General features: G+C 43.1%; 1 protein-coding gene across 1 annotated transcript in view; it reads left to right on the top strand.

Moving 5' to 3' along the window:
- Positions 1–12867, top strand: part of LOC311220910 (guanine nucleotide-binding protein G(q) subunit alpha-like) — a 120281-nt gene extending 107414 nt beyond the window's left edge. The window contains exons 6-7 of the mRNA XM_084304553.1: positions 3074–3227; positions 12245–12867. Coding sequence (XP_084160679.1) covers positions 3074–3227; positions 12245–12435 — 345 coding nt within the window. The 3' untranslated portion in view covers positions 12436–12867. The remainder of the gene's footprint in view (positions 1–3073; positions 3228–12244) is intronic.
- Positions 12868–13178: the final 311 nt, after the last annotated feature.

Genomic DNA, 13178 nt, shown 5'->3' on the forward strand with positions numbered 1-13178 from the left:
AATTCTGTTCTAACTGAAACCAGGACATCTATCCACCCCTTATTCCATACCATTTATGTCATGCTCAGGTTACACTCTTTTCCATACATTCTACTTAGTCACCTATAGTAGTCATAGTAGTGATAACATACAGTATTATATAGTAATTAACATGGTACAATTCAATTCATGGGCTATTCTCACCCAGTATTAAATCTCCTTGAGGTACACACCGGACCTCTCCGTTCTTTTGCATCACCCACCAAGTGTATCCAGGTCCCTGAGCGAAAACAATTCCACGAATAGGTTTGCCTTTTCCTGAGGCAGGAGTAGCCCAGACTGTTTTACCCAGCATATTTCTTACATGCACTACAGGAACTTTATCCCCATCTACAGTATGTAACAGGTTTGATTGGGCAGGTCCAGTTCGGTTGGCAGATCCCCTAGTATTGACTAACCAGGTGGCCTTTGCCAAATGCGTATCCCAATTTTTGAATGTCCCAGCGCCCATTGCTTTCAATGTAGTCTTTAACAGTCCATTGTATCGTTCAACTTTCCCGGAGGCTGGTGCATGATAGGGGATGTGATACACCCACTCAATACCATGCTCTTTGGCCCAAGTGTCTATAAGGTTGTTTGGGAAATGAGTCCCATTGTCTGACTCTATTCTTTCTGGGGTACCATGTCGCCATAGGACTTGCTTTTCAAGGCCCAGGATAGTGTTCCGGGCGGTGGCATGAGGCACAGGATATGTTTCCAGCCATCCGGTGGTTGCTTCCACCATTGTAAGTACGTGGCGCTTGCCATTGCGAGTTTGAGGGAGTGTGATGTAATCAATCTGCCAGGCCTCTCCATATTTATATTTCAGCCATCGTCCTCCATACCAAAGAGGCTTTGACCGTTTGGCTTGCTTGATTGCAGCACATGTTTCACAGTCATGAATAACCTGTGCTATAGCGTCCATGGTCAGGTCCACCCCTCGATCACGAGCCCATCTGTATGTTGCATCCCTACCTTGATGGCCTGAGGTGTCATGGGCCCATCGGGCTATAAATAATTCACCTTTATGCTGCCAATCCAGGTCCACCTGAGCTACTTCAATCTTAGCAGCCTGATCCACCTGCTGGTTGTTTTGATGTTCTTCAGTAGCCCGATTCTTGGGCACATGAGCATCTACGTGACGTACTTTCACAGCCAGGTTCTCTACCCGAGCAGCAGTATCTTGCCACAATGCAGCAGCCCAGATGGGTTTGCCCCTGTGCTGCCAGTTGTTTTGCTTCCATTGCTGTAACCATCCCCACAGGGCATTTGCTACCATCCATGAATCGGTGTAGAGATAGAGAACTGGCCATTTTTCTCGTTCAGCAATGTCTAAAGCCAGCTGAATGGCTTTCACTTCTGCAAACTGACTCGACTCACCTTCTCCCTCAGCAGCTTCTGCAACTCGTCGCGTAGGACTCCATACAGCAGCCTTCCATCTCCGATGCTTCCCCACAATACGACAGGACCCATCAGTGAACAGGGCATATTTCTTTTCATTCTCTGGCAACTGGTTGTACAGTGGGGCTTCTTCAGCACGACCCACCTCCTCCTCTGATGATATCCCAAAGTATTTGCCTTCTGGCCAGTCCATGATCACTTCCAATATTCCTGGGCGACTGGGGTTTCCTATTCGAGCCCGCTGAGTAATCAGTGCAACCCACTTGCTCCATGTAGCATCAGTTGCATGATGCGTAGAGGGGACCCTTCCCTTGAACATCCAGCCTAGTACCGGCAGTCGGGGTGCTAGGAGGAGCTGCGCTTCAGTACCGACCACCTCCGAAGCAGATCGAACTCCTTCATATGCTGCCAATATCTCCTTTTCAGTTGGAGAATAGCGGGCCTCAGATCCTCTGCATCCCCGGCTCCAAAACCCCAGGGGCCGACCTCGAGTTTCCCCAGGTTCTTTCTGCCAGAGGCTCCAGGTGGGGCCGTTCTCCCCGGCTGCAGTGTAGAGCACATCTCGTAGCTCGCGCTCGTTTAGGCTTCGGGTAGTTACTGTTGCTCTTTCGGCATCCTCATCTTCCTCCTCCTGAATCCTTGACGGCCCAGCGTCGTCATCATCTTCGTCATCTCTATACTTAGTTTTGGCAGAAGCCTTACCTGGATTGGCAGAAGACTCTCTGCGTTCTAAACGACTTGAATTTCTGTACCATATTTTCCCAAAAAGACTGTCGTGGTTTAACCCGACCGGCAGCTAAACACCACGCAGCCGTTCGCTCACCCTCCCCCCTCCCTCTCTGGGACGGGGGAGAGAAATGGAAAGTGAAGCCCGCGAGTTGAGATAAAGACAGTTTAATAAGACAGGAAAAAAAAATAACAAAAATAATAATAACAATAATAATAATGATGATACAATGGGGATAATACGAAAGTAATAATAGTATGTACAAACAAGTGATGCACAATGCAATTGCTCACCACCCGCTGACCGATGCCCAGCCTAACCCCGAGCAGTCCGGCCCCCTCCCCCCGGCTAGCCACCCCTATATATTGTTTAGCATGACGTCAGATGGTATGGAATACCCCTTTGGCTAGTTTGGGTCACCTGTCCTGGGTCTGTCCCCTCCCAGCTCTTACTGCACCCCCCAGCCTGCCCGTTGGCAGGACAGAGCAAAGGCTGAGATGTCCTTGGCTTAGTATAAGCACTGCTCTGCAACAATTAAAGCATCGGGGTGTTATCAGCACTCTTCTCATTCTAAGCCAAAACACAGCATTCCACCAGCTACTAGGAAGAAAATTAATTCTGTGCTAACTGAAACCAGGACAAGCTATCATGTTCATGACCTGTGTTTTAAGGAATAATTATGCTTATTATGCTTCTGTTATTGAGGTTGCAAATGGAAGCTGCCTATATATTTAACAGCTTACATATAAACTGTAATTGAGTCAGTTAGATACTACAAGATTCAAAACATGAAATGGTTCTGTTTAGTAAATAAAATGGAATTGCATGTATTGATTTAATTTTAAAAAAAATCACAACCAAATAAATTCATCTGTTTTGTTTTGTTTTTTTTTTTTTTGGTTTTGTTTGTTTGTTTGTTTATTCTAGAATCGAATGGAAGAAAGCAAAGCACTCTTTAGAACAATTATTACATATCCATGGTTCCAGAATTCTTCAGTTATTCTGTTCTTAAATAAAAAAGATCTCTTAGAGGAGAAAATTTTGTACTCCCATCTAGTTGATTATTTCCCAGAGTATGATGGTAAGTATATTTCCACCAGAGCTCATGCTCCATTAACACTCCAGTAATGACAAATTATCCCCCAATTCTTCATTACATCCATGTTCTTCATTACGTACTGTACTTAGTACACCAAATGGTTAGTTTGTAGTTGAGTGGCTTGCTGGTCATGTTTTCTTTTTAATTATATGAAAAGGAAAAATGATTAAAAATAACAATTTTTAATAATTGAAATTTTTAAAGTCACTGAAATCTTGTGGTATTTTCTAGATTTCTAGGATTTCATTTCATAACTCCATTAACTGTGGATAGGATGGCAGTACCTTTCATGTGAAATTATTGCTTCTAGATGAGTAACAGCATATTACCAATGAACCTTATTCTGTTCTTGTTCCTAAGTTGAGGTAAATGCTTGAAGTGAAGTATAAAGTTAAAAATAAATAAAAACACATCTCATTTTTACTCATAGTCTTTTTTGAGGATTTTTGTTTGTTTGTTTAATCCTGTATATTTGAATAGAAGTGTCATAAATTCTCTGGGGATGTCAGAGAAACCAGTATCACTCCTCCCACCCTTTCATTATACCATTTCTTTCTTGTTTTCTTTATTTTACTTATGTAAAATGTAATGTGCTTGTCTCAGAAAACATTACGTGAAACATAGCTGTTCCTAAGGAAATTGTACTTTTATAAAGTTCTCCTCAGGTAAAAAGTAAGGTATTTTAAGATAATTTTTAGGAGTTGGTCTCAATGATCCTTCTGGATCCCTTCCAACTCAGGGTATTCTACGATTCTATGAACTGAGTGGAGTCTTTAGTAACAGGGGAAAAATCAAATTCATATAATAAAATCTCTTTTGTCTCACCAGAGAGTGAACAGCAGATTTGAAAGCTACAAAAAAAAAGAAAAGATTAAATTTCTCATTTTTAAAACTAAAAAGTGATAATAGGAAAAAGTTGCAGGTATTTTTCCTGTTTGAGAGGAAAGGATGTGTTCACAGTAAACAGCCTGGAGGATCAGCCAATACTTATTTATGAGTCACTCTAAGTTTTGTTTGATCATAGAATAGAATAATAGAATCATTTAGGTTGGAAAAGACCCTAAAGATCATCAAGTGCAACCATCACCTAACACTACCAACTCCACCACTAAACCATGTCCCTAAGCACCACATCCACACATCTCTTAAATACCTTCAGGGATGGTGACTCCACCACTTCCCTGGGTAGCCCATTCCAATGCCTAACCACCCTTTCCATTAAAAAAAATCTTCCTGACATCCTATCTAAACATCCCCTAATGCATCCTATCTCTTGTCACCAATACCCACCTTGCTGAAACCTCCTTTCAGGTAGTTGTAGAGAATAATGAGGTCTCCCCTCAGTCCCCTCTTCTCAAGACTAAACAACCCCAGTTCCCTCAGACGCTCCTTCTTAAGACTTGTTCTCCAGACCCTTCACCAGATTTGTTGCTCTTCTCTAAATGCAAGTTCCAGCAAATCAATATCCTTCTTGTAGTGTGGGGTCCAAAAGTGAACACAGTACTGGAGGTGTGGTCTCACCAGTGCCGAGTACAGAGGGACAATCACTTCCCTAGCCCTGCTGGCCACACTATTTCTGATACAGGCCAGGATGGCCTTCTTGGCTACCTGGGCATGCTGTTAGCTCATGTTCAGTTGGCTGTCGACCGATACCCCCAGGTCCTTTTCTGCTGGGCAAATTTCCAGCCACTCTTCCCCAAGTCATACTACTGCATGGGATTGTTATGACAATATGTTATGTCCTAGTGCAGGACCCGGCCCTTACCCTTGTTGAATGTCATGCAATTGGACTTGGCCCATTGATCTAGCCTTTCCAGATCCCTCTGCAGAGCCTTGCTACCTTCAAGCAGATCAACACACTTGCCCAACTTCTTGTCATCTGCAAACTTACCGAGGATGCACTTGATCCCCTCATCCAGATCTTTAACAAAAATGTTAAATGCAACTGGCCTCAATACTGAGCCTTGGGAAACACCACTGGTGACCAGCCACCAACTAGATTTAACTCCATTCACAATGACCTTTTTGGCCCGACTATCCAGGCAGTTTTTTTACCCGGCAGACAGTACATACTTTGACATGAGCATCCAAGAGAAGGCTGTAGGAGACAGCATCAGATGCCTTGAGGTCACAGAACAGATTTTACAAAACTTTAATGTAGTAGTAATTTAGGATTTATTTTATACTTTTCTGGTAAATCACAAGAATAGATTATATGATTCTTTACAGCACTTAATCAGCATTTAAGCATCAGCCAATTTAACACAATGATTTCAACAGAATTTGCTACAGTTGAAACAGCAACATAGTTAAAGATTCAAGAATGGCAAGTTTTGCCCAAGATTTACTGCGGCGGGGGGGGGGGGGGGTTCTAAACTCAGTCTCACGCTTTCAAGATTCCCCCCTTTTAGTGAATCACTCACACTTCTCCCTCATCAACATTTGTCCACAGATGAGCTTTTATCCTTGAGGAGTCAGTCCTGAGAGACATCTCACCTCAGGGGTACCCTGAGAGGCATCCCGAATTGGTGGGAGATCAAGGGTCATGGCCTGCTGCGGTCCCTGGAGAGCTTGCTTGGGATCACTATAGGATTTCTAGATGATTGACTTTTAGTCAGCAATTTTCCAGGATTCATTTCTTTTTTCACTTTGACTATGATTCAACTTGTTCAACACACACACACACCCTTAGAAAATAATTGCACCTTTCTCAATTAGTCATGTCACAGGGGCTTTGGATACATATATTCAGGGAGAGGCCTGCTTGTCCTGTGCCTGTAATGTATAAATAACAGGGGAATGAGGCAGTGTCAGGCTTCACCACACTCTGTAGATAACAGGAATGATGCCATGATGGTTTTTCCTTGAATCATAGATAACAAAGGAATGATTCTGCACTATATTAGATAAAGTGATTGACTCGTAGTCAAACTCAGATTCCTTATCATGTCGATCTTGTTGAAGAAAATTATTGAGATCTTTCTCAGAAGATTAGACAAACTTCCTGTTACCATATTAGCAGGTATGTATAGTACATAGTATAACTTTTTATTCTTTGATCAATTTAGAGGGAATCAAACTTGTTGCTGTCCTGGTTTCAGCTAGGATAGAGTTAATTTTACTTCTAGTAAAGTAGGGTAACGTAAAGTAGAATTCTAGTCTGGTAGGGTTCTGTGTTTGGGATTTAGGATGAACATAATGCTGATATCACACTGATGTTTTAATTGTTGAGTTGCAAGGAAAAACAACTGTAAAAGGGTGAATCTTTGAGAAAATTGATGTTCCAATATCCAGCAGGAAGTCCCCAAGACACAGTAATGAATATTATGACCAGGATTAGAGGGGCCCTGCCTCCAGCCAGGGGAAGGAACAGGATAGTCGTGTTTATTGGACTGTGTGGATTCAGTGGCCTGGCACATCAGACCCACAAAAGTATAAGGCTTTAGTAGACACAAGCGCACAGTGTACTGTAATGCCATCAAGCTATAAAGGGCCATATTTATGTATTTATGGGGTGACAGGGGGATCCCAGCAGTTAACTGTATTGGAGTATTGGAGGCTGAAGTGAGTCTAACTGGGAATGAGTGGCAAAAGCACCCTACTGGGACTGCCGTGGAGGCTCCGTGCATCCTTGGCATAGACTCAGAAGAGGATACTTCAAGCACCCAAAAGGGTACCGGTGGGCCTTTGGCGTAGCAGCCTTGGAGATGGAGGACATTAAACAGTTGTCTTCCTTGTCTATCTTGCCTGGTCTCTTGGAGGACCCCTCTGTTGTAGAGTTGCTGAGGGTTGAAGAACAGCAGGTGCCAATCGCTAACACAACAGTGCACGGGCAGCAATATCGCACCAACCAAGACTCCCTGATTCCCATCCATAAGGTAATTCATCTACTGGAAAGCCAAGGAGTGATCAGCAAATCTCATTCACTTTTTAATAGTCCCATATGGCCAGTGGGAAAGTCTCATGGTGAGTGAAAGCTAACAGTAGACTATCGGGGCCTGAATGAGGTCACACCACTGCTGAACGCTGCAGTGCCAGACATGCTAGAACTCCAATACATACTGGAATCAAAGGCAGCCAAATGGTATGCCACAATTTATATGGCTAATGCATTTTTCTCCATCCCTTTAGCAGCAGAGTGCAGGCCACAGTTTGTTTTCACTTGGAGGGGTGTCCAATATACTTGGAATCAACTACCCCAGGAGTGGAAACACAGCCCTACCATTTGCCATGGACTGATTCGGTCTGCGCTGGAACAGGGGGAAGCTCCTGAACACCTGCAGTACATCGATGACATTATTGTGTGGGGTGACACAGCAGAGGAAGTTTTCGAGAAAGGGAAGAAAATAGTCCAAATCCTTCTGAAGGACGGTTTTGCCATAAAACAAAATAAAGTCAAAGGACCTGCACGAGAGATCCAGTTTTTAGAAATAAAATGGCAAGATGGACGTCGTCAAATCCCAATGGATGTGATCAACAAAATAACAGCTATGTCTCCATCAACTAGCAAAAAAGAAGCACAGACTTTCCTAGGTGTCGTGGGGTTTTGGAGAATGCACATCCCAAATTACAGTCTGATTGTAAACCCTCTCTACCAAGTAACCCGTAAGAAGAATGATTTTGAATGGGGCCCTGAGCAATGACAAGCCTTTGAACAAATTAAACAGGAGACAGTTCATGCAGTAGCCCTTGGGCCAGTCCGAACAGGACCAGATGTAAAGAATGTGCTCTACACTGCAGCCAGGGAGAATGGCCCCACCTGGAACCTCTGGCAGAAAGAACCTGGGGAAACTCGAGGTCGACCCCTTGGGTTTTGGAGTCAGGAATAGAGAGGATCTGAGGCCCTGTACACTCCAACTGAAAAAGATATATTGGCAGCATATGAAGTAGTTTGATCTGCTTTGGAAGTGGTTGGAACTGAAGCACAGCTCTTCCTGGCACCCCAACTGCCGGTACTGGGCTGGGTGTTAAAACGAAGGACCCCCTTTACACACCATGCAACTGATGCTACATGGAGCAAGTGGGTTGCACTGATTACTCAGCGGGCTCAAATAGAAACTCTAGTCACCCAGGAATCCTGGAAGTAGTTGTGGACTGGCCAGAAGGCAAATATTTGGGGATATCGCCAGAGGAGGAGGTGGCCTGTGCTGAAGAAGCCGCAATGTATAACAAGCTACCAGAAAATGAGAAGCAATGTGCCCTGTTCCAGGATTCTGATGGGTCCTGTTGTATTGCGGGAAAGCATCAGTTGGCTGGAAACATCCTGTGCCCCATGCCACTGCCCAGAACACTATCTTGGGCCTTGAAAAGCAAGTCCTATGGCAACATGCCCCCCCTGAAATCACTGTCAGACAATGGGACTCACTTCCGAAACAACCTCATAGACACTTGGGCCGAAAAGCATGATTTTGAGTGGGTATATCATATCCCCTATCATGCACCAGCCTCCGGGAAAGTTGAACGATATAATGAATTGTTAAGGACTACACTGAAGGCAATGGGTGCTGGGACATTCAAACACTGGGATACACATTTGGCAAAGGCCACCTGGTTAGTCAACACTAGGGGATCTGCCAGCCGAACTGGACCTCCGCAGTCAAACCTGGTACATCCTGTAGAAGGGGACAAAGTCCCTGTAGTGCATGTAAGAAACATGCTGGGGAAGACAGTCTGGGCTATTCCTGCCTCAGGAAAAGGCATCCCATTCGTGGGATTGCTTTTGCTCAGGACCTGGGTGCACTTGGTGGATAATGCAAAAGGATGGGGAGGTCCGGTGTGTACCTCAAGGGGGTTTAATACTGAGTGAGAATAGCTCATGAGTTGAATTGCATCGTGTTAATTATTATATAATACTGTATGTCATCACCATTGTGATTGCTATATGATAATGTCCCATTAATGGTATCACAGTAACTGTCCGGCAAATAACAATGAATGAATGTTAATAGAACTGGACAAGCACAGAGGTATGATGGAATGAGAACAGGCTTCAACGTGTGACGATCCAACATCACACACCATCTCTTCTGCCCTGAAATACTGCTGGGACAGATGGAGCTCAAAGTCAGTCACAGACTAAATTTAGTGGACATTTTATATACATCTATGAAGGTGGTGATTAATTAGAATGTATTGGAAAGTGTGTAACCTGAGCATGACATAAATGGTTTGGAATAAGGGGTAGATATTTTCCTAGTTTCAGCTAGGATAAAAGTAATTTTCCCCCTAGTAGCTGGTAGGGTGCCATGTTTGGGATTTAGGATGAGAATAATGTTGATAACAAACTGATGTTTTAGTTGTTGCAGAGCAGCGCTTACACTAAACCAAGGACATTTCAGCTTCTCACACTGTCCTGCAAACAGGCAGGCTGGGTGTGCATCAGGAGCTGGGAGGGGACAGACCCAGGACAGCTGACCCAAACTGGCCAAAGGGGTATTCCATGCCATCTGACGTCATGCTGAACAATTAATATGGGGGGGGTGGCAGGGGTGGGGGAACCAGCTGCTCGGGGATAGGCTGTGCATCGGTTAGTCAAGCAGGATTTGCATTTCATAAAAGCATGCTGATTGAGTCTGATCACCTGGTTATGCTGTGTGTGCCAGTAGATGGCATTCATGGATTGATTGATGGATTGATCTGCTCCATGACCTTCCCTGGCACCGAAGTCAGACTGACAGGCCTGTAATTCCCCAGATCCTCCTTCCTGCCCTTCTTGTAGATGGGTGTCGCATTCACCAACCTCCATTCAACTGGGACCTCCCTGGACAGCCAGGACTGCTGATAAATTATTGAGAGTGGCTTGTTGAGCACTTTGGCTAGCTCCTTCAGCACCCTTTGATGTACCCCATAGATCTGTGTGTGTCTAAGTGGTGTAGTAGGTCACTAACCATTTCCCCCTGGATTATAAGGGCTTCATTCTTCTCCCCGTCTCTGTCTTCCAGCTCAGTGGGCTGGGTACCCGAAGAATAATTGGTCTTACTAAGGCAGAGGCAAAGAAGGCATTAAGCACCTCAGCCTTTTCCTCATCCCTTGTCTCTCTGTTTCCCCCCACAGCCAATAAAGGATGGAGATTCTCCTTAGTCCTCCTTTTGTTACTAATATATTTATAGAAGTATTTTTTATTGTCTTTGATGGCAGCAGACGGATTAATTTCCAGTTGAGCTTTGGGTTTTCTAATTTTCTCCCTGAGTAGCCCCACAACACTTCTGTAGTCCTCCTGAGTAGCCTGCCCCTTCTTCCAAAGGTCATAAATTCTCCTGAGTTCTTTCCTGAGCTCCAGACAAAGATATCTCTTCACCCAGGCCAGTCTTCTCCCCTGCCAGCTCATCTTTCGGCACATTTCAATGGCCTGCTCCTGTGCCTTTAAGATTACCTTCTTAAAGAGTGTCCAGTCTTCCTACCAACCCAGTCATAGAATGGTTTGGGTTGGAATGGACCTTAAAGATCATCTAGTTCCAACCCCCCTGCCATGGGCAGCGATACTTTCCACAGGACCAGGTTGCTCAAAGCCCCATCAAGCCTGGCCTTAAACACTTCCAGAAATGGGGCATCCACAACTTCTCTGGGTAACTTCCAGTGCCTCGTCACCCTCATCATGAAGAATTTCTTCCTAATAACTAATCTAAACATACCCTATTTAGTTTAAAACCATGACCCCTTGTCTTATCAGCACACTCCCTGATAAAGAGTCTCTCCCCATCTTTCATGTAGGCCCCCTTGAAGTATTGGGTTTCGCTATAAGGTTTCCCTGGAGCCTCCTCTTCTCCAGGATTCTCTTCCTCAGCCTATCTTCATAGGGGAGGTGCCCTAGCCCCCTGATCATCTCTGTGGCTTTCCTTGACCCGCTCTAACAGGTGCATGCCTTTGTTATGCTGGGGCCCCAGAGCTGGACGCAGTACTCCAGGTAGAGTCTTATGAGAGCAGAGTAGAGAATCACCTCACACTTCTTTTGATGCAGACCAGGATATGATTGGCTTTCTGGTCTGTAAGCACACGTTCAGTTTTTCATCCACCAGTAAACCCCGTGTCCTTCTCCTCAGGGCTGCTCTCAATCCACTCATTGCCCAGCCTAAGGATTGCCCCAACCCAGGTGCAGGACCTTGCACTTGGCCTCGTTAAAATTCATGAGGTTCACACAGGCCCACCTCTCAAGCCTGTCAAGGTCCCTCTGGATGGCATCCCTTCCCTCCAGCATGTCAACTGCACCACTTTGCTTGGTGTCATCTGCAAGTAGTACAGAAAAGAACTATTTAGAAGAGAATTGAAAATATTCTTGTCCTTTTGAGTTTATTTCATGTGACAGATGCCCTAGATGACGTCCAGCAGGTTAATCTTCACTTTTCTAGATTGACTCTTGTGTAAAGTAGAACATGTAGTTTGGTTACACAGACTTTGTGTTCTTCTGAGAATTACAGCCTTAATATAGATTTAATAAGATCATTATCTTATGCAATTTAGATAACTGATTTGTTAGAACAGTAACATTTTGCAGTTGACCAGCTTCAACTAGAGAGCATATGTTTTTTATCACTAATTAAATGAAATTCTATTGGAGTGTTAGGATATAACTTGTTTATGCTTTTTAAAAATACAGTTTAAATACAGTAGGTATAGAATGAAAATTGAACAATTCTATTAATTTTATAATGATTTATTAATATAATGTAACTAATATTTCTGTTGTTCATTTTGTGTGAGATCATCCAATTCATCTCTCCATTTTAAAAATTATTTTATGGAAGAAAGGATAGTAAGCAGGAAAAAAAACCAGCTCTTGCATGATCAACTTCTGGAATTTCATTCCATTTTTATTTTTAATGGTTCCTACTGGAAAAAAAAATACTATATAATAGTATTTATTAGTAAAAATGTTCCCTTCTCTTATGTGAGGATCACAGACTGAATCTTTCTTCTGTTTTCTGCTCCTAAGGTTCCTTCTTAAAGAAGCTCCAATTTTGAACTGACTGTAAGAAAACTGACTTTCTTTTCTTAATTTTTAGGACCACAACGGGATGCACAAGCAGCACGAGAGTTCATCTTGAAGATGTTTGTAGACCTGAATCCAGACAGTGACAAAATTATCTACTCCCACTTCACATGTGCTACAGACACAGAGAATATACGCTTCGTCTTTGCTGCTGTCAAGGATACTATCCTACAGTTAAACCTGAAGGAGTACAACCTGGTTTAACTGTGCCAGGGAGGCCCTGCAAAATCACCTTTACGTGACTGAAGATACAGAAGAGGGACTGTATTATCTGTGAAAACAATTTGCATAATACTAATTTATTGCTGAAGTTATATTCACTCTGAATATCCACAGAGTTTGTAGTTAATATTATGTTTTTGTTTAAACTATATGGAGAAAAAACAAAAGATGCTGAACTACATTCACAGCACATTTCCTTATCTTTTAGGCAAAGCCTCATGACTCAATGCGTTTTAAATTCTCAGTCATACTCGCACAAAGGATAAGGGTTTTTTTGATACTGAAGCAGTCAATCTGGTTTCCTCTTTCCCTGACCGTTTCTCTCTCCTTCCTTCCCTTCCCGCTTTATGTTTCTAAAGGTATAATGGCCTTTTTTCCCAGTTGCATTTCTTGGTAAAATATTTTCTATTGAGTGATTTGGTCAGGAAAAATGTTATCATCAATATTTAAAATATCAGTTATTCTAATTTTACAAAATGAAGGATCAAAAGTATTGGTAGTATGATTTTTAAATTCTTGACATGGGTGTTTTCATTCTGTCTTTACTTCTGAGGCTAGAATATTGGGACTGCAAAATAGAAATACAGATGTGTATGGATGTAAAATTTAACAATGCTTTCACAGTTTAGAAAGATTCACAGAAGACAGTAATGAAATACCTAACACAAACCTAGGATGTACATGGAATATCACAGAATCTTTTTAATTGACATGTGCCATTTTTT

The sequence above is a fragment of the Netta rufina genome (assembly GCF_964035555.1).
Source record: "Netta rufina genome assembly, chromosome: W".
Classification (NCBI taxonomy): Eukaryota; Metazoa; Chordata; class Aves; order Anseriformes; family Anatidae; genus Netta; species Netta rufina.